Source organism: Mus pahari, chromosome 1, assembly GCF_900095145.1.
Source record: "Mus pahari chromosome 1, PAHARI_EIJ_v1.1, whole genome shotgun sequence".
NCBI classification, from domain to species: Eukaryota; Metazoa; Chordata; class Mammalia; order Rodentia; family Muridae; genus Mus; species Mus pahari.
Window position 1 is genome coordinate 85,524,886 of NC_034590.1, and position 22,883 is coordinate 85,547,768.

The 22,883-nt window shown below is 41.4% G+C and overlaps 1 protein-coding gene across 13 annotated transcripts in view; it reads right to left on the minus strand.

The window, feature by feature from the left end:
* Sox6 (SRY-box transcription factor 6) overlaps positions 1-22,883 on the minus strand; it is a 550,047-nt gene that overhangs the window by 287,702 nt on the left and 239,462 nt on the right. For all 13 annotated transcript variants that reach the window (XM_029537970.1, XM_029537945.1, XM_029537995.1 and 10 more), the window contains one exon: positions 10,516-10,723. In XM_029537970.1, the coding sequence (XP_029393830.1) occupies positions 10,516-10,723 (208 nt within the window). The remainder of the gene's footprint in view (positions 1-10,515; positions 10,724-22,883) is intronic.

The following is a 22,883-nucleotide window of genomic DNA, read 5'->3' on the forward strand; positions in this document are numbered from 1 at the left end:
CACACACACACACACACACACACACACCATGTTGGTTCTGGGATTGAACTCAGGCTTAGCCGTGGGTTCCTTTATCCACTGAGCCATCCAGGCCTGCCTGGAACTGAAATCTAAGTATGGAGAAGGTAGAAACTGCGAGCTAAGGGATCATCCTTTTAAAAGGCCAAAGAGAGTATGGGAGATGACTCCAGGGTAAGAGTCCCTGTGGGACCAGTTTGATGAAGGGAGACATAAAAAACCCTGACATGGATATGGTGGCATGCATCTATAATCCCAGCACTCCTAGAGAGACAGAGAAAGGCAGAGAGAGACAAAGGAAGGCAGAGAGAGTAGAACCAACTGGAAGCTGGCTGGCCACCTAGCCTGGAATATGCTGTGCAGGAACAGCAGGAGAGACCAGTGCCTTGGAAATAAGGTAGAAGGAGACATAGGACTCCTGAAAGAAGTCATACTTCGACCTCCACACATGCACCATGGCATGCTCATAAACACAGATACACATTAATTAATTAATTAAAAATGAGTAAATAAATAAACAAATCTAAGTGAGTTCCGTTTAAGCTGGGATTGCATTCTGGAATGTGACGGAATTTCAGAGCACACGGTGTGTTGGGCCTCTTCTAAGACTTCCCTTTGCCTCTTGTTCCCATTCCCTGACGTACACGATGGTGTGATTGATCGTTGCTTTTGCTGCTGCTATGGCGTCTCTTAGCATGATTCAATATTTACCATAGTGCCATAGCTATTCAGCATACTGTCATCGTTTGTATGTACTTGTTTTTAACATACTGCAAGCAATTATGCAAACGCATAAGCCTCTAACCCTGGTGCTCTCGGTGGTAGTAGACAGCCTGCATCCTCTGACTTCACTGTGGGGTACTTGTCTGGGCTTGTGCTGCAGGGTGGGCTCCTCAGACCTAAACTCAAAAGACATCAACTGAGAAAGTGCATCCACCTCTGTGCCACCGGATAATTCAGAGCTAAGCTATCAGCACTAAGTTGGGGCCTTGAAGCTATGGCTTTGTAAGGATTTCATTGGACAATGTCTTCTCCAGACATCAAAACTGCATAGCTGCTTTTATCTCTCACTTCATAAATATTCCCAGATCAAAAAGAAGAGATAATAATGAACACTTTCAAGAGTAAAAGAAAAGGAATCATGAGATTGGTTGAAATGAGTGATTTATTTCAAAAACATTTTGGGAGAAGGGCAACCTGATGAGTTTAATTACAAATTTTTAAAAAAGCAAAATAGCATAGAATTAAAGAATTTTAGAATTGATTATATACACACACACACACACACACACACACACAAAACATATCAACATCATTTTATAAATTTTTAAAAAACTAAAAATCAAATCAATTAGTTAATTTACTATCAAGCTCCTAAGGTTATAAAAGATTGCATATCAAGTCCAAGCCAACATCTGAAAGAAGTCATCTTTTTTATTTTTATTAGGGGTGTGGTGGGTGCATGCCTAGTAAGCACATATTCACGTTTATGAACATATATAGTAAACTTTTGGAGAACAGAGGTTGACTTTGGGTCTCTTTCATGATAAGAATCCACTCTAAATACTGAAAGAGTCTCACTTGAACCCAAAGTTTATAGGTCTGGCTAGTCTAGCTAGCCACCTTGCTCCAAAGATCCTATCTCCACCTCCAGAATGGTAGGATATGCAGGCCTCCAACCTACCTGGTGCTGGGAACCTGAACCACTGAGTCGTCCTCCCAGCCTCCCTCCTGAAAGGACTCTTAAATAATAAGGATGAGACACAGACTACTCCTGTACACAGTGCAAGCATACAAACCCTACATGATATGCCCTTTTCCTTTTCCTTTCTCTTTTTCCTTTTTTAATTTTATTTTATTTTTAAACAGGTTTGTCCAGGATGGTTTTGAACTTACTACATAGCCCAGAATGGCCTTGTACTTGTGATCCTCCTGCCTCAGCTTCCTGGTAAATGGAATTATCGGTCTATGATATTCTTAGAGAAAGGCAAAGATTTCTGTATAACAGGTCAATTAACAACCCCCCCCCAAAAAAAATTAGTCTATTTCAATATAAACAATAGGATCGAGCAGTAATCAAAAGGTTTGTGATTTTAAATTTAAAGTATTTCAGAAAAATGTAGGTTGTGAACCCAAGATAATTAGAGGTCAGTAATTACTCTGATCCCAAAACCACATCTTAAGATGGGAACATGAATAAAGATGATCAAAAGGGGAACAGTGTGTTTCCTAACAAACCCAGTAATCCCAGTCCAGCAGGAGAACAAGGCACCTGCACTTAGCCATTGTTGAAAGGGCTGAAGACATTTAATTAGGACACAACAAAAGGGAAATTGCAGCAAAGGGCCCACTGAAGACTCTTGTTGAGTTTCTGAAAAGGTTAGTGATTATAGAAAAAAAAAAAAAAACTAAAGACAAAACTATAAGAAGTGAAAATGCAAAGAGAAAAGAATAAAGAAGAAAAAAAAAAAGAAAAAGAAGTGAAAATGCATAATACTACACAGCAAAACTCATCTCCTCTGTCTAATATTCCACACGCTACTCGAAGGTGTGGCATGTAACAGTCTGCTCTACTGCCCTGTCTCTAGACATTTGAATTTTTCACAGTTTTCGGTAGTGCAGCCAATAATGTCAGGGAGCATCTTGCACTTGTCTGATACACATGTGAGTGAAAGTTCTCCTTTCAGAACCAGCATCACTAGTATTGATACTGATACTGATACTGACACTCTTTTTTTTTTTTTTCCTGTCTGTTTCCCGCTCCGTTTTCTGTTTGTGCCTGTGTGTGTTCTCCGAAAGCTGTAACTGTCCAGATCTCTTTGGTCTATCTTCCTCAACTGTTCTGATAGTTTTGTTTTTAGTTTTTGTTTCTTTTTCCATAATCGCTGACCTTTTTAGAAAAGGGGGTGAGGACACAACCAGGGCTCAGAAGCTACAGGGCACCATCATTTTTATAAAGTCCTAAGCGTATAACTAAAAAACTATTTCAAAACAAAATGAAAGAGATCAGCAAAGTCCCCGCATGTCCAGAGCAAGGGCTGGCCAAGAGAAAAGCCATGGGCAGTCAACAGTACAGAGCCTCATCCACAGGCCGGCCAGGAGCATTTGTCTCTGTGGTCATAGGCTTACTCTTCAGCTAACATGCTAATGACCCACTTCCTTATCTGCTCATTTTCTCTTTCAACTATTAAAAAAAAAACACTAAAGATCCAAAGTTTCCTCTGCTCATTTCTTAAAACTCATGGAAAAAAAATTCTGAAGAAAATGTAATGGGTTTTCAAGGGAAAATGCAAACTTCCCAAACGCAAAAGGAAGAGGATACCGTGCCTTTCCAGTGAGCCATTAGGAAGCTGTCTCTTCGTAAACAACAAAATGCCTAGAGTACCCTCAACCCCCTCCCCATTCAGCAAAAGACAAACCTGAAACAACTGTGTGTGTCTGCTATCGCTATTAGTGGAAAAAAGCCAGGAAAAAAAACCCAAAAAGCTAACCTTTAAATCTGAGGAGCTAGAAATGGGCCAAGAATCTACAGTACCTTTTCAAAGCAGAGGCCAAACAAAGAGAAGTCAAGGAGAGGACTCAGCTGCACAGTGCTACCTGGACTGTAACAGGGGCCACGAAACAGCTGCAGACAGGGCTAGTGATCTGTCCAAAAGGCCATGGACCACGGAACTCTATCACTCATTCTGTGATTCCTAAAGTTACATGAGAGGATGGCCAGTTTCCAAAAATGGAAAAGCAAATATATCTAACTTGAAAATGCACTAAGCATAATTCCCACACTAAATAATCCAATATATCACCATGAATATAAATATTATTAGGAGAAAACAAATTTTAGGGGAAAAAGGAGAATAGAATTTAAATAAAGCTATATTAGCACTGTTCTGGCTACCTAACTGTTTCCTTGCCTAACTGTGAGCAGATTGTGGAGCCTAAGTATCCATTTCCAATTGTTTGAGATGATACTAGACAGGGCTGCAGTGAATAATCAAGGCCCATGTTCACGTGTATGGGTATAATATGTATGTGTACATGTTTGGGGCAGGCATATATAAATGTGCATGACCTGAGGTCTGCATAGGGTGTCTTCTTCAATCTCTCCCCTCTTAGTTTTTGAGATTGCATCTGGAGCACACCAATTTGTCAAGCACCCAGGATCCTCCTGGGCCTACCTCCCAGTACTGGAGTGGTCTTTTAAGTAGGTTCTGGGTATCAAACTCATGCCCTCATGTGTGAGAGGCAAGCACTTCACTGAAGAAGCCATATCTCTGAGTCCTTTTAATGTGTTTTTATGTACAAATGTCACAAAAGATAACCAGAAAAGGTTCAGACATGCTAAGACTTCAACAATCAATCAAAATGTAGTAAAACCTTAATATTCACACATCCTGCCATAAAATTGTTTGGATGCTACAGCATGGCGCGAATATCAAGGTGCTCTTATTATTACTGCACAGGATTTCATTGATTTCATTGCAACAGGAACACATTGTTCCTGACAGGAGTCTGAAACCTCATTCAAGGCCCCACCAACCTCAGGGGCTGACAACACTGCATTCCACACTTCACAGCAGGGAAGACTGGCTTCCAGTGGGGAAACTTCACTATCAGCTTTTCCAGAAGGCCTGAAAGGCCAGCAAAACTGAATTGCTCTTCCAGAACACAAGAACACCATTGCCTCCAAATGCTAAATCCCTTAACACCCTGGGGCATTTCCTACAGCCTGCTGGCATGCAATGAGATTTTTATAACATTTCTCTTCGAAAAGTTTCTTCAAATAACAACACTGTAATAGTAGTTACAATAATAATAGCAATAATAGCTGTGATGAGAAAAGTGATATCCAGTCCCCCAAACCCAGCTTCATAGATGAAGGAACTGAAGCACAGAAGGGTTAAGTCATACATGCAAGGTCTCATGGCCAGGAGATCACTCTGGCTCGATTTATGTATGCCCACATGGTCCACATGACTTAGTGCACTGACCAATGGTTGGCTTTCATAACAGCACTATAATTTTGGTAGTTTGAAAGAATCTGGTCCCCATAGGCTCATATATGTGAACTTGGCCCCCAGTTGGTGAAACTGTATTAGAAGGATTAGGAAGTGTGACCTTATTGGAGGTGTGTCACTGGGGGCAAGCTCTCTCTCCAGGCTATCCAGTGAGCCCTCAGCTATTCCTCACTTTACCATCATAGACTCTAACCGTGGAACTTCAAGTGAAGTGAAATGTTTAATAAAATGCTTTATCTTGGAAGCATTTTAACCTGGCTCTATTAATCATTGCTTTGATCATGGTGTTTTATCATAAAGATAGAAAAGTAACTAAGATAATACGTATGTACATTTTGGATTTAAAAAAACTAAAACAGCGAGAAATTGAGTAATTTGTGCTATAGAGTTTTTGTGGTAAATACTGAGTAACTACCAAACCATAACACCTTGCTCTAGTTTCAGCCCACATGAGAGTTTGTAGTGCTTTCATGAAACTGAAACTTGGATTCAAATCCAGATCTACCTCAATCTAGGACATGACTTTCAAAACAGTTTTCTCCTCATTTCAGCTATACTAGACAACAACTTTAGTACACAAAAACATACAACATTGGTACACTTCAGTGGGAACACAGACCAGATGACTGTTTAGAGATGTAAATGATACCAGTGTGCCTTTCATACACAGAAACACATACACAGTACTTCCAACAGCTATAGCATCCTTTGAGAAGCTTGCTTTGTCGGGAGCCCAAGCCTACCGCCCTTTGTCAAGGGGCACAGCATGGAGTATCTGTGTGCTTGTATCACCCTGATGGCCTAAGGCACACCAGGGGGCAAATTCATACTCTATGTTTCTGACCCAGACGTGTCTATGGAACCCTGTCTAAGCTGTGACCTCTCCACACTGTCCCCAAAAATCTACATGCACTCTGATATTTGTACCTAATTCCAAGCACTGCTGCTTCCTCACGATGGTGGTAATTATTACCCAAAAGAGAATCTTGAAAAGTCTGAGAGTCAGAAAGTCTTATCTGACACCCAAGGGTTTTCCTCTTGTGTCCTTGTTCCTCATGTGACTCCCAATACTGACTGCAACCCACCCCAGTGGCCTGGGACCATATACTCAGTAGTATGATACACAAGACATGACAGCGGTTGAAGCACTATTATTAAAGAGAGATGAAAACAGCTGTACATTATGCTGAAGCACTCACTCTTCCCTCCACAAACAGACGGTCCTGGATTACAAGCAGCACTTGACCGTTTAAATCACGACAGCCACCACATTTAACCAGCTGGGCCATATTCTCCTAGCGCTGCCTGTTGACCTCCTCAGTCGCAGCTGCTCAAATGAAATTCTCATTAGACAACCTATTTTCAGAAGCCAAAGGGCTCTCTGATTAAATATATGTATTTAGATATAGAAGTCCTTTTTAAAGTGTTCATTTTCTGACAACTGTCGCTTATGTTAGGACCCAGCAATGCTGGCAACAAGATGGGTAACACAGGATAACTAGGATTCATCATTTAATCGGAGCTGAAGGATTTTTATCTTGGAAGCATTTTAACCTGGCTCTATTAATCATAGCTTTTCTGCGCGCTCTACCCACCAGTATCAACAGGACTTTAAAAAGAAGATTCTAAGATTTAGTCATTCAATATACTCCTGTGTCTCTACTCACCCGTCACTTCCCTACGTGCTACATAGCCATTCGTCTACTTATGACACTAAATCAAAATTAAATTCACAAAAGGCAGAACCCTGGTTCATCTTCCTATCAGCCTCACTGTTGGGAGGGGGTGCTTCTGACAGGATGCCATTGTTCATCAGATTCTCTGCAGTCTAGTCAGAGCAATCCTCAGGGAGAAGTGTGATATAGTGGATCAATGCATCTGCCTGAAAAGTTGCTGTCTTATTATGTAAGAAACGATTTAAATGGACAATGATAAACTTCATACAGATGAATTTCTGCATTAAGAGGAATGAGAGGCGAGGTCTTTATAATTTGATAAAGAGTCAAAACATTTTCTGGGAATGACTCAAGAAAAGTCTTCATTTATTCTGTTATCCATACAGGCTTGCCAATCAGTTGATCCTAAAATATGGCCTTCAAACCATGACGTGGAGGGGAAATGATATATGTGAACAGTTCTTACATGCCCCATGAGCTGTCCCGTCCCACCTGAGGAACCAGACCCAACGCTTTAAAGAGCCAAAGCCAAGGAGATACTGGGAGGACTGTCTGGGATCGTTTTAGAATCAGAAATCTATCCTAAACTTTATTGATCTTTCTGTAGTTCCTTGGTCTCCCACTGCCTTCTATTGTTACCAGAAGACAAATGAAACTAGTATTCAGGCTTGAGGAGGTGACTGAGTGGCTAAAGCCTTGGCTGTAAGAGTGTCAAGACCTGCATTCAGGATCCTAGTACCTATGTGATTCTGGACACAGTGGTGTGATTCTGCAATCCCAGGATGCTTATGAGAGAAGAGAAGGGGAGATGAGACAATCCCTGGAAGGGACAGGGCAGTTAGCCTGGTATGTGCAGTGGCAATGAATAATAAACACTGCCTGCAACAGGATACAAAGGGAGGGTTGAGGATTGAAGTTGTCCTTTGACCTTCACACAGTTGCTAAGGCAGGGTATTGCATACACATATGTGGGCCTGTAGGCATGCACATGTGCCTATATGTATACACATACACACTTAAAAAATGGGATTCAAACTATAACGTTATAAAACTAGAAATCATGTATTGCTCCCATTTGCAAACCATATTTGCACTCTTTATTTTATTGATTGTATCACTATCTTCCTATTTTTCCCAGAGTTTAAAAAACAAAATAAACAACAATAAAACCTCTTGGTTTGCACACACATCTTCACAATTCCTCTCCTGATTCCATCTCCGTCTGCGGCCCTCCTTTCTCACTTCAGGCCCTTATCATCTCTAGCCTGGAACTATGTCCTGAATACTTGTCGCTGCTCCCATTCACCCTACTCTGAACTGCCAGATTTGCTTTCTCAGAGCGAAGATCTAATCCTTTGCCATGAAGAACAGAACAGTTAGCAGCTCCTCTATCACTTTCAATATTGCATTTGAATTTTCTAGCCAAAATGGCTAGACCTGTCAGGATCCAAACCCAGCCTAGTTTTTCTATCTTAATATCCCCTATGCAAATTCACCTCACGTTAGAACCTAAAGGTTGGCTGTTTTGTGTGCAATGCCCTTCCTCAGCCTGCAGTGTCTTCCCCTGCATTCCACCAAAGCAATACTTTCATTCTCCAGACTAGTTAGGACTCATTCCCCATAGAACCCTCAGGTGGCTTCCTAGGCAGGAGCAACCTTACCTTGTAAACTCCCAAAACATTTGATCTGTTCAGCTTTCATGAAGCCTGTCACTGTTAGACTTCAGACTGGGTTTCGTTCGCGATGTGTCCTATGCCTTTTACTAGACTATGAAGCCTTTAAAAGTTTGAGACTACACCCTCATGCATTGTGAGCACAGCATGTAATCTTGCAACACCCTTCTTAACCTTGCGTCCACAGACCCCAAAAGACTGATAGACAGAACTCAGATGGGAAAGCAACCTTTCCCCAACTAGCTCATACTGAGATTTTTGCCTTTCCAAGAGTGATGGGTGAAAGCAACATCTGCTGTGGCTGTGGTATTATCACATTAACAACAGACAGTTCTCCATCTCACTGCAATTGTTAAAACACCTGCACATGTCAGTTATAGCACTGCTACACTAGAAGGGAGTGGCTGGGCCTACATTAAACTTTATCTTACCATGAGTAAAGGATATCACATTCTCCCTTACCATATTTTAAAAATTACTTGGGTATTTAATATAATTCACTTCTCTGTAAGTCTATGGATTTTATTTTCTGAGTTTTTTACCATAGTGCTAAGGAGTTATAGGCTTCACTAGACTGTTGAAGGGAGTCATAGAGAAGATAAAGCTCTGAAAGAGCAGAAGAGTCAGTCAGCTCAGAGTTCACATACTAATGATCACATGTGTTATCCATAATTGCTCATTGGCCCCTCTAGAGCATACTTGTTCGTGTTTTAAATATAGATCAGAATGTACCAATCATCATCTTTCACAATCTAAAGATGAATATAAGAAACATATTAGAAATTACCGACAATTGGAAAAGATATAAAGAGCTTGAAACCCAGTATTGAAGAGGCAATCAGTATACACGAGTACACATGCACACATACTGTCAGGTGACAAAAAGGATCAATCATACACATGGGTATGTAAAAAGAAATATGTGAGTATGCATCAAGCAAGCACAAACATTCTAAAGGTCTGTAGCTAAAGAGAAATAATGGTAAAGTTGATCATCCAATTACCTCAGTGGTCTCCAGAGGCACCAGTACATGGAAACACAGTGGAATGATTAACATTTGTAATGTGATCATCATCAGGAACATCTCAGATCCACATACTTTGCAGTTTATAAGGGACTTTCATATTCATTGTTTGGGTTATTTCTCAAAATATTTCAATTGCATGTTAAATACGAAGACCACAGCAACTTTTGAATCCTGTGGTATGGAAACCTTGAGCTTTGGGTAAAGTATCAGACAGGGCTGCAGTTCCTAAGTTACTGCTGAGCAGCCTGGGTCATCAAAAGCATCAAATACATGCCAGCAATCTGATTAGCATGACAAGAAAGTGAGCAAGACTTTTTAGTCAGACTTCCACAAATATAAATAAAAGACCAACATTGAGTCTTTATAAGAATAAATTCAAAAAATTTTTTAAAAAAAGAATAAATTCAATGAAACGGGAACTACCTGCCAGTCAAAGTCCCCTAGAGCGTCACTGAGGTCTAAATCTCAAAAACTGTTAAAAAAAAAAAAACCCAGGACTAGGTCAGGCCTGAAGCACACAGATAAAGAACACATGTACACACTCACTGTGATAAGCCCACAGAACATTTTGTTTAAATACAGAGTCCACTGGAGGCTCCTGTAGAGGAGCTAAGCACAGAAGGCTGTGGCAGGCACCGCCTCCCACTCTTGGAGGGCATTAGCAGTTCTCCACCCCAGTCCAACATGTAGGGGTGAATGTGCAATTTTAAATGTGTAACAGTCAGAAAATGGAAGGGAAATACATTAGAAAAAAGTTTACTTCATTTTTAAATGGGACATATCATCAAAAAACTATCTGCCAAAAGGAAATAAGAGGAAAACCACTAAAACTGTAGTTAGGGAAATTCCCTTGCTATCTTTTTCCAGGGTGATGGTTAAGGTCAGTTGTAATCCTTGGTGTATTGTTGTAAAAAACAAACAAAACGCACAGGTTTTGAGAAAACTGGAGCTATCTGCTTAGCGCTCCTAATGGACTTCAGTCAGCTGTCACCATAGTAACCTCTGAGTGACTATTCCCAGCTTGCTTAGGCACTTCTGGCCCTTGGAATCCTGGTTATTTTGCTATGGCCGAGGGGAAAAAAGCCCAGAGAGGAAGTCCACATACCTTCTTGTTCCGTCCGCGTCATCTCCTCCAGCTTCTTCTGCTTCAGCGTATCCACCACATCGGCAAGGCTTCCTTTGCGGCGTTCCGGGGTTCCAAAAGTAACACTGTTCATTATTTCGCGCTCCCGACTCCCTTCGTCAGGCTTATGTGGTGAGGTAGACGTATTTCGGAAGGAATATAGGGAACATAACTTATTATTCTCTGACTCCTAGAAAAAATAAAATGAGATTGTATAAAAGTCATTAATATGTAGGTTTCTTTTCCAGCCACTCCAAAAAGAAAAAGAAAAAAAGAAAAGAAAAGGGAAAGTAGAAAATTTAATTGTTGAATAACTCATGATTATCACTAGATGAAATAAATTATATTAACAAAATAAAATAAATCAGTGAGACAAACAGAACTGCTTGTCTTATAAGTGATGCTGAACTTTTAAGTAGCAGTTAATTACCAAAGGAACTAAACGCAAAGCCCAGTTTCAAGCTGTGTCATTTTTGAGGTAAGAAAACAAAACTGGACACTTTGGCTTCTCATTCACTCATGCTTTGCACTTGTGAGCACTCAGTTTCAGTGACCCCGGATGAGAACAGGTGAAGTCTTTCTCCCTAACTGGGTCCTTTCATCAGCAGTACTCTTCCCACAGACCAAAATATGTACATAGCAAAAACCAACAAAAACAAAAAAACAACAAAACAAAAAACAACAAAACAAACTAGCAAACAAAAACCGCTTTCTCCCATTTAGAAACTTTTAAAAATAGTGGAATTTAGTTTCAATGCCCAACATTCACTACTCACTAGAAATTAGATAAAATGTCTAAAGCTGAGCCAGAGAGTCAGTGATCTCAATACTCCGAATGCTGGCATTTGTAGGACACCAGCTTGTTTCAAGCTACACACATGCCCACAGTCCTAGAAGCTCCTGTCCACCCCCAGCCTTGCTCTTGATGCCCCAGCTATAGCATGCTGTCCACGTGGCATTTAAAAATTATCTTCAACAACAGTAAATTGTTCATTGAAGAAATGTTTGCACAGGAATTACTTCCCGGTATACAAAAGTTTGCTAACTACTAGGAGGCCCGTCTCTAGATACAGAAAGGGAGCAAATCTTAGGTTAAAATACAAACATCACATGAAAGCCTTTGGAAAAGGAATAGTTTTGTATCTCTGAATAAAAACTGAGAATCAAGGAGAGAAATGTCTGAGCTGTTAAGAGTGCACTGCTCTTGTAGAGGGGAAGGGTCCAGGTCCCAGCACCCACGTGGTTCATTTTGCAGTTCTACAATTCCATTTCCAAGGTACTTGATGTCTGTGGTCTCTGTGGGCACCTGTATTCACATATTCACAGTCACAAACCATACACATACTCATAATTTAAAATAAAATAATAATTATAAAAATTAAGAACCAAGGGTTAGAGGCAACTGTTACATAGCTGTAGCCCTCCATATACGTTGTCTGAACAAAAATATTCTTTTCCTGATTAAAAACAAGAAAACCTGTTCAGAAACGTCACAATTCTAATGGCTCCTAGTCTCTTTTTCTTCCAAAGGTAACCCTGCCAGTTTGAGCGAAGGAGGGCTGGAGCTGGGTCAGAGGTAGAGCACTGGCCTGCCATGCAAAAGATACCAGCTTTGGTCTCCAAGACCATGGAACAGAAATAAATCAGTGCTGGAAGAAATGGGAGGCTGGTGAGACAGTGTTGGTACATGGAGGTGTAGGAGCTAAATCAGCAAGTCTCCACGGGCACTGAATGAAACAACGGCTGCGCTCAATAGTATTGCTGCCACCGTTCACACGGAGAAAGGGACCAGAGGATGGCCCAGCACTTGAAAAGCCCCTGGGCACGGTGCAGAGCCCCCAGAGAGGAGATGATGCCTGAGGGAAGAAACAGATATAGCACTGGGACTAGAGGCATTGATGTGACCCTCGATTAACTTAAATACTGTGATTACTGGAAAATCTACTGAATGGTTTGTGTTAATAGGAAAACTATATGGTTTGAATTTCAATAAAACAGTTTAAAACAATGTGAAATGAGTCTTCTGCTCCCTGCCTTCTTATTATTCCTACCACAATGCCAGAGGGGCTGTGTACAATGCTGAAATCTGAAATAACTTGAAAAGGACAAAGTAAATGGGTGAGGCATGGACTAGAGTTCTTTATCTTGCATATAGACAACCCACTGAAGACTCAGCATCTCAGCTAACATCTATAAGCATTCTGTGGAGAGAGGCTGAGAAACCCCTCTGTGCAATGCCTACTGGGCTTAGGCCTTGATTCTTTAGCATGCGTGGTTCAGTCTCCAAGTTGTATAAACAAAGTCCCCAGAAACATAGTTGCAGTGCCACTGTGACTGTGATATTTGTAATGATCACTAGATTCTTCATCCTTCACTTTCCCTCAGATGCAAAGTAAGCTCATATAGCGCAAAAATAAAAACTAAAGCCCTAGCACAAGCTAAGAGGAGCTGAATGACAAATCTGGCCCAGGGACCTGCTCGCCAACAGGTGAGTCTATTGACCAGAATGGAGGTCCTCTCACAGGTGTCAGATGGACACTGAAAGGCTCTGGAGAGGCACTCCAGACTAGCAGTCCATGCATGGAGTGCCAGTTGTCCCTCAGGCTCAAGTTCAAGCAGCCCTGTAAACTGGTTATCGCTTATCTGATAGACTGTGTTCTTTATTTTATGGTCATGGAATGTAATTACCATCATCCTATACCAAAGACAATAACCATGGGCTCCTTTACTTCAGTGATGACCCATGCTGTCCTCTGTCCCATGATCTGTGCAAAGTGCCTCTACACTAACAAGTACAGAACATGAGGCTGCAAAGTCACGATTGCCACAAGAACTACTCATGCTGCCAAGGCACCAACACAGGCACTGAGTAAATTAATGAGAGGCTGAGGTAGAAAGAAAAGTGCTTATCCTGGCCTTTGGGAACTCAGAAGGGGGATGTGCTTATCAGTTTTAAACTTAATAAAATTTCATAAGCACTGGGATTTTCATGAACAGAGATATATGCCCCTAATTCATGTCAGTAAAACTGACAAGCTAACTTTAAAATTTTGTCTCATAGGATGTCAGCAACCCCAAATGAGAGGAGGGAAGGGAGTAAGGGAGGGACAGCAAGAGAGGGAGGGAGAAGGAGAGGAGAGAGAGAGAGAAGGAGGGAGGGAGGGGGACATGGAGAGAAAGACAGAGAGACAGGGAGACAGAGAGGGGGACAGAGGTGGGCCCCTCCCAGGAAGACTCCAAAAACATCGTGGAAGGGAGGGTGGAAAGAGTGTAAGACCAGAGGCCAGGGAGGGCAGCTGCAGCACAGTGTCTTCTGGATGGAATACAAGCACAGCACTCATGTACTCAGAGCAGCTGTGGTACTGCACAAGGTCTACACGAGAGCAAGCCGTCAACACTGGGGCACAGTTAGGGAAGGGTACTTGGCAAGCAATCACTGTTTCCTTTAACAGGATGAACAGCCACATAACAAGCATTTTTAAAATTTTTAAAGAAGTACATGACATGAATCTGGAAGGAGGATGGGCAAGAGAGGAGTTGGGGAGGGGAGGGAAAAGTTATAGTCTCAAAATACTATATTTCTGTGTGAACTTAACAAAGGAAATATAGTCAAAATAGAGAGGAAAGATAGAGAGAGAGCAGCAAACAAACTTAGACAAAAGATTTCAAACCACTCTAGAGAGTTACATCATTTTATGGAAATGTTCTTGAGGAATAAGCATAGTTTATTTTGTAAAAAGACAAGACAGGTTCTAAGCCAGATCAACTGAGAAATACATGCGAGGATTGTTCTGTATCCCTAGCACGACCTCAGGAACAAAAGTAACTCTGTAAGTTCTGACCTCCTGTGGTCGGAAGAAGACAGTAAAATAGATGTATGCGGAGACTGGAGAGCTGGCTCAATCTGTAGGGTGCTTGCTGTGAAAACATGAAGACCTGAATTCAGAACCTTGACCTGATGTAAAAGCTGAGCATGGTGTCAGACAGTCACAATCCAACTGCTGAGGAAGAAGAGACAAGCCAATCCCTGCAGCTGAATGGACAATCATTTTATACAAATGGGTGAGCTATAGATCCAATATGGGACCCCATCTGGAAATAAAGATGGAGAGAGATAGAAGAAGACACCCAGTATCAACCCTGACCTATGGAAGGATACACACACACACACACACACACACACACCACAAACAATACAAAAACAGTTTTGTAAAATTTTAAATTTTTCTTGGCCTTAACATTGCAATGTAGATATAAAAAAGACAAAATTAATAAATCTAGTGAGTTGTGAGATTTTTATAAAAAACAAGACAGGAGATGACTCTCTTCCTTTGATCTTTCTTTGGAAAACAATTACTAAGTCACATGAGTGATCACAGGAGAACCACAAAAAGCCAGAGTGAGGAGCTCAGTGAGCAGACCACTGTCACACACTACAGAAAGTTACAATGGACTTGCTTCCTCTTGGCCTTTCTTCTCCATGGTTCCACCAAAAGTAACAGTTAAAAAAAAAAAAAAGCAAACATTTGTTTATCTGGTCTTCTAATTTTTCTATCTATGAACAGATTATTTCTATAATACAGAAAAACAAAAGTTACTTGGGAGTTGGACACTTAAAAGAAGTGGAAGAGATTCATCTATGAGCCTAAGGTCCAGCCTGCTAGAGGATCTTCAGAGTCTCTTTGTTATGATCTCCCTGAACTTACCCAGAGAAGAGCAGCTTCAATCTCCAACTGAAGAATTTCAGATAATACAAGAGAATCCTTATGGGCTAAAATTATATACTTGCATTTGTATATATTTATGCATACACACACATCCATTTGACTTTAGACCTTCAGAGTACTTCAGTTTTTTTAGTACTGTAACAAATACCTGAGATAAATCAATTCATAAGAAAGAAAGCATCGTTTTGCCTTATAGCTTTAGTGGCTTTGGTCTATGAACTATGAACCCCAACCCTACTTTGGGCCTGTGGTATATATCACAATGAAAGCATATTAACAGGAAAATCCTGACCAAAGAGAGAATAAGAAGAGGGAGGAGGATTGTAATTTCCCATAATCCCCTTCAAGGGCACAACTCCAATAGCTAAAATTTCCCACTAGGTCCCAACTCTCAACACCTCACAACATCACCTCACGCTAAGAGTCAACCTTTAAAACATGGATACTGGGGACACTCTAGCAAACCACAGCACCCGCTTTCAGAACTCTGCACTAGTAATAGAGTTCTACTATTTTAGTTCTTTAGTCAATGAAATTTTGTTGTAGCAGCAAAATGACTGACTCTATTACATCATTTCCTGTTTGTGCTCCAAAAGTATGCAACATCAATTGATGTCCTCATCCATATTAAAGTTGTTGAAATATCTTAAGAGATCAAATAATGGTATCTAAGTGTGCTCTGTCAACTTTTCCCCTCTCACTTCTCATTTAACATAATTCCCAGACCCCTATACACTCTAATCTCTGTATATCTCTCTAAAAATACTCCACTAAATAGTGAATTCCCAGTCTTCTTTTTGAGTGGGAAGCAAGCCAGCCCTCAGCAAGAGTATCTCTGCCACGCCACTTGGATGGAGCTGTCAGATGAACATCTAAACGCAGGCTTTCTGACCCCAAACCCAAAGCTCTTTCTACTCACACACCCACAAAACAGTCACCTCAACAGTATAATGCTGTAATTCCAAACAAGCCCACCTTGTAAACCTTTCTGTTCCCATACATCTCTCTCCAGGAGGAATATTTCCCCACTAAAAGGCTGCAATTGTATTTTTGATACTAATCTTACCGGAGAATTAGCAAACAGAAGTTGCGGTGCTTGCATGCCATTCCATAAAAAATCCTTCCAAACTCAAGTACTTATAACAACAGTCAGAACTACTGGTTCTGTCTCAGGGTCTCTCAGAGAAGCAGCAGTTAAATCTGTGCAGTGACCAGCTCACGTTAGAGACTTGTTGAGAGGTGCAGTACCTGAGCAGGAACGTTTCAAAGAACTCTGGGCTGTAATGGCTAGTTTCAAGGACACATTCCTTCCTCTATTACTGTGTGACTTCTCCATAGTGTGTCTGCTCTCTAGCCTGGTTTCTCAGGGAGAGTTGGAGCCAGGCTATCGCTGACACCCTGTAAGTCAGTCACAGCTTTCTAGTCAATCCTTGAGTCATGGAGCTTGCCCACCGTCTTAAGGTGGAAGCTAGCTACCTTTTTATAGGATAGATCTATAATTATATCCGTAAGTAGTTGCTATGAGAAGTCAATCATTTATAAAGCATTTCATATGGTACCCACTACTAGCTATTCAGGAACTCTTTATTACTAAATCCTTTGTCCATGTGCTTTGTGTCACTTGTCTCTTCTACATACTGTCATGATAGCTACTGGCACTATTTTTAGGATTTTATTCATACTAATTCATCTGAGTGGAGTAATGAGCTTAAACTACATTATACCCTTTGCTCCCAAGCTGAATCCACTAAGTACTGGCTCCTCACAACGCTCCAGAAACCTTAGCAATTAGATTTTCTCTAGGAATGTTATCAGTGAGCACTTATCCTACACATGCAAGTGAGCTATCTCCTCCCTAATTCAAGGCTGGGCTGCTGCCACACCTCGGTGAGGAATGTGGATGGGCAGCAGTACACAGGCAGAGGAGTGCAGTGGACTAGTGCTGCAAATGTCAAACATGGTGCCCAGAGGTGGGAGCTGGAGGGCAGGGATCAGGAATGGGGTTTTGTCTGTTTCCCGGAGTGGAGACCCATAAACAGGCTGAAGTCATTGCCACTGAAAGAAAGGCTTCAGAAATGGCCTGAGTCACTGCATCAGTCAACTCAGTGACTAGCTGCCCAAACTGATTGTCAGGACAGAGTATTAGCCTCTCTTACCCTTTCTTGAGCACATAAGCAAAATTCAATGAATGCATCCATGTTTGTAACATACAGTGAAAAATCAAAACAAGTTGCTCAATGTTTTCAAATTCATGGTGTATTATTCTTTGAGATTCAGAAAAAGTAAATCAGAACTCTTAGGTAGTCTCAGAGTTACCTAACTTCTGTTATTAAACATACTTCTAACAATCTTCACACTCTATAATCTGAATAGCTAAACTCAGTTAAAGAGTGAAAGACACTTGGTTTGGTATCATGGAGAATGAGAGCCTACAGGAATAGGAATGTCAATCAGAGCTCACATTAAAGTAAGTTCCCCATGCCAATTGTTTTGCAATGAAAATGTGTTATCCCTAGGGAGATAATGAAAAAAATTTACAGGAACTATATATACTACATATGTGAACTTATTAATGAGCCGTTTGTCTTTTTTAAATATAATTTCCTGTTCTCCTCTCTAAATATTATACTCTACACACAAACTTGTTCACTTATATACATGCATGTGTCATAGGATTTTTCTTTATGTGATTAAGTGGTCTTGCTTAATATTACATATTCTAAGTCCATCCATTTTCCTGAAATTTTTGTGATTCTATTTTTCTTCAGAGTTGAATAACATTCTGTTTCATGAATGTGCCAGATTTCATTATCTGTTCCTCTGCTGATGGTCAACCAGATTGGTTCCAAGCCCCTGCTATAGTGAGTAGCGCTGCAGTAAACATGGAGGTGCAAATATCTCCATCACAGGCAGAGTTCTCTAGGCAGATGTCCAGAAGTGAAATATGGTCATATGACAGTTCTATTTTTAATTTTTTGAGGAGGCTCCAAAGCTGATTCCCACAGTGGCTGTGCCAGTTTGCACTCCCAGCAGCTGGGAGTCCTCTTTCTCCGCATCCTCTGCAATAGCCTTTATGACTGGAGTGAGTCCCGCCCCACTCAAGGTAAGGTTTCCTGAGAGTCTAAATCATAGATTTGTTCTTCAATTCTGATACCACTCAATATATACTGACTATACTCAGCCCATACATAGACTCATTTGAAGAAAGCCCAAATCAATAGTCAACCTAGCTTATTAAAGTACACTGGATTTTCTATTGATATTCAACGACTGGATATTCTAGAGATAATTATGGATACTCAGTACCTACAAAGATGCTAAAAAACAATAAAATATCAACTAAAATTGATATAATAAAAAGAAACTAAAAGTTGTGTTCATGTTGACAAGTGTGTCAGGGGGTCAATCTCTTCTGACAAAGTGGAAAGTTCCTACCATGACCTCAAGTCTCTGTCGACCCTGCTTCTATCTATTCTAAGTTCCAGTGGAATGGTCAAGTTGTATTACATAAGTTGCATGTATCTTCATATCCATTTACATTCAGTGGCTATATATATATATACACTATATATGCACCAGGCTTAGTAGTATAAGCTAAAGCTTCAGTCACAGCAGCATTACCTTCACTATATCCCACCCTCCCTAAAGATAAGGTTTACGTAAGAAAAAGGTTGTTTATTCATAAATGACCGCAAACCCAAAAGTTTTCTTTTTTTAAATAGATATTTTCTTTATTTACATTTCAAATTTTATCCCCTTTCCTAGTTTCCCCTCTGAAAGCCCCCTATCACCTCCTCTCTCCCCCTGCTTACCAACCCACCCACTCCCACTTCCTGGTCCTGGCATTCCTCTATATTGGGGCACAGAACCTTCACAAGACCAAGAGTCTCTCCTCCCACTGATGACAGACTAGGCCGTCCTCTGTTACATATGCAACTAGAGCCATGAGTCCCACTATGTGTTTTCTTTGATTGGTGGTTTAGACCAAGGGAGCTCTGGGGGTACTGGTTAGTTCATATTGTTGTTCCTCCTATGGGGCTACAAACCCCTTCAATTCCTTGGGTCCTTTCTCTAGCTCCTTTAATGGTGACCCTGTGCTCTGTCCAATGGATGGCTGTGAGCATTCACTTCTGTATTTGTCAGGAGCTGGCAGAACCTCTCAGGAGACAGCTATATCAGGCTCCTATCTGCAAGCTCTTGACATCCACAATAGTGTCTGGTTTGGGTGGTTGTTTATGGGATGGATCCCCAGGTGGGGCAGTCTCTGGATAGTCATTCCTTCAGTCTCTGCTCCGAACTTTGTCTCTGTAACTCCTTCCATGACTATTTTCTTCCCCCTTCTAAGAAGGAACGAAGTATCCACACTTCGGTCTTCCTTCTTTGTGAGTTTCATGTGTTTTTCAAATTATATCTTGGTACTCTGAGATTTTGGGCTAATATCCACTTATCAGTGAGTGCATATCATGTGTGTTCTTTTGTGATTGGGTTACCTCACTTAGGATGATATCCTCCAGATTCATCCATTTGTCTAAGAATTCCATAAATTCATTGTTTTTAATAACTGGGTAGTACTCCATTGTGTAAATGTACCACATATTCTGTATCCATTCCTCTGTTGAAGGACATCTGGGTTCTTTCCAGCTTCTGGCTGTTATAAATAAGGCAAATAAGGCTGCTATGAACAGAGTGGAGCATCTTCTGAAACCCAAAAGTTGACTAAACTGCCTCATTATCATGACATATAAGTGGAAGTTTGTGTATACACAGAAAAAAGAGGGGGAGTTAGGAAAGGAGGGAGGGAGGGAAAAAAGGGAGGGAGGGAGAACACAGGCAGGCAAGCAGGAAGGAAGGAACAAAGGAAGGATGCATCCTTTAAGCCCAAATTGTGGAGACAAGTTCTTAAGAGCACCTGTGTTGTCATCATACAGTCACCTTTCATACTAATATCCTTAAAATCCCAGTTTTCCAGTCACAGCCAGTGCATGGATTCCTGTGCAGCACATGGAATGATAAAATCCTAACTTAACCCAGGTACAGGCAATTAGGCAAGGTTTTTCTAGTTTAACTCCCAGCTTTTCCACCATTCATTCATTCAAGCTAGACAACTTAAACTCTTTATCTTTAATTTCCTCCTCTCTAAAATGGGAGCAATAGTACCACCAATAAAGAACCAACTGCACTGGGTTGTTGTTAAGTGTGTGATTAAGATTCTCAGTCCTATGCCAGTTATATGGGCACTAATGAAGTGGTGCAGAATTGGTGGCAGTGGTAGAAAGCCCTGACAATCAACTGGGGGCGGGGAGCTTCTCTGCAAATATCTTCCTGCTCATGGAGGATTCACTACCTCTCAAAGCAGTCTTTCATCTCTGGGGAGTTGATAAATTTTCTCTTTATAAGAATATAAAATCTATTTCAATCTATAAATCTGCCCCATAAAAATTTCAGATTGAAAAACTTTCAATACAGCATACAGCTACCATAGCACCTTTCTACCATATTTTTAGCAAACTCGGGGAAACATCCTAGCTCCCCATACTTCTTCATAAAGATATAGTTCATAGACAGATAGGAGGTGGTGCAGAACCTTCCTCCTACCAATCACAAGGAAGAGGCAGGTAGGTCTCCATAAGTCTGAAGCCACCTGGTTTACATGGTGAATTACACGCTAGCTAGGGGCTACAGAGTAAGACCCTCTCGCAGAAAAAGAACATTTTTTAAAAGTTCAAATATTCTGATTAGTCTCCCTGAAGTATATGCCAGCTTGTTTTTTCTCTCTCCGAAAGAGTAGTGTATTGAGCAACCTGAATATTGACTATACAAGAATCAAGTCACTCTTATCAGCACTGCCTTAGAGGTATCATTCTTTTAAGTTCTAGTGCTATGGGCAGGAAGTATCATAGATGGAAACACTCAGGAGGGTTCTTGGTAGTGGACTGTAAGCATTCTCAGTCTGGGATGCCTAATGGTAAACTCCTCAGAGGCCAAGTCAACAGCTTAGACTATTAAGGCTCAGACCTTGGCTTACTCATGTGTCTCCTATCTCAGGCAGTCACTCACTCAAAATGTCACTGTGTGCTAACAATGCTGCCAGGCTGAACCAGCTTAAACTACTTCAGCTCTGAAACCAGGGAGCTAAAAGTGGTTTGAGACTTGGCAATTACAATTTAAATCTTTCAGTTTTGAGATGAAGAAATTCAAGTCAAGAATTAAGAGTGGCTTTCCTAAAGTCACATGACAAATCAGTGGCAGAGATGAGCACAGGCTTTTGGTAAGGTAGCAGCCTTCTGGGTCCCCTCCCAGTCACACCAGGGAGAACAGGTCCAGAAAGGATTGTTTTTTTTCCCCCTTTCTTGACAATCTGAGGCACTGGGTGTGGGAAGAATTACGCAAAAGTTGTACATGTTGCACAAGTTCTTACAGATCACAGGTCCACTGTGTGAAGAGGCCCAAGACTCCACAGTCTTTTTCTCAAAGTCTGTTCTAATCTATTGCCTCCTGCTAAGCTCTGGAAAGATGTTTTCCTCTCGCCTTTATCTGAGAGACATCCGGGTGGTTTGAAAATTAACCATGTGTTATCATTGTGGTTGTTATAACCAGCAAGACAACTGGTATGCTTAAAATTAGACAAACTACTCAGGCTATGTTCTTCAAACCTTACCCATCTTAACATTAAAAAATACCAGTTCCCAATTAGGGTTTGTTAGATCCATTTGTCCCTTAATAAAGATGTTTTTCTAAGGGAGCCATCTTTGCTCCAGTATGCCCAGGCTCCGGTCATTGCCAGGGAGAGGGCGGATTGCAGAAGCCACACAGCTTCTGGGACAGACCCCCCCTTTTCTGGCTCCAGACATCCAGGCGCCATCCTTGCCAGACCTGAGTTGTCCGCACAGGAGCACTCTCACTGCCTGAGCTGGTAAGGGAGCCATCTTTGCTCCAGTGTGCCCAGGCTCCAATCTTTACTGGTGAGAGTGTGGACTACAGAAGCTACACAGCTTTGGGACAAACAGAAGCAATCTAGCTTCTAGGACAGACAGAAGCTTCCCCGCCAGAGGAAAGGTAGCCACCTGGGAGGGCTCTGTCTGCCAGAACAGGTGAGAGAGACATACTGTGTCCAGGGTCCCTCATAGTCTAGCCTGTGCAGGTGAGTGTGAAAACTGCAGAGGCCACACATCTTCAGGGACAGGCCCTGTTTTGAGCCAACATCTTCAGCCAGGAGGCAGATCTGAATGCCAGGCCTCTGTGCACNTTCCCTACAAGAGGAGAGCTTGCCTGCAGAGAGTACTCTGACCACTGAGACTCAGGAGAGAGCTGGACTCCCAGGACTGCTGACAGAGGTTAACAGAATCACAGGAGGAACGAACTCCAACCAGAGATAACTATAACAACTAACTCCAGAGATTACCAGATGGCGAAAGGCAAACGCAGGAATCTTACAAACAGAAACCAAGACCACTCACCATCATCAGAACCCAGCACTCCCACCTCAGCCAGTCCTGGATATCCCAACACACCCAAAAATCAAGACTCAGATTTAAAAGCATACCTCATGATGCTGGTAGAGGACTTTAAGAAGGGCATTAATAACTCACTTAAAGAAATACAGGAGAAAGCTGCTAAAGAGGT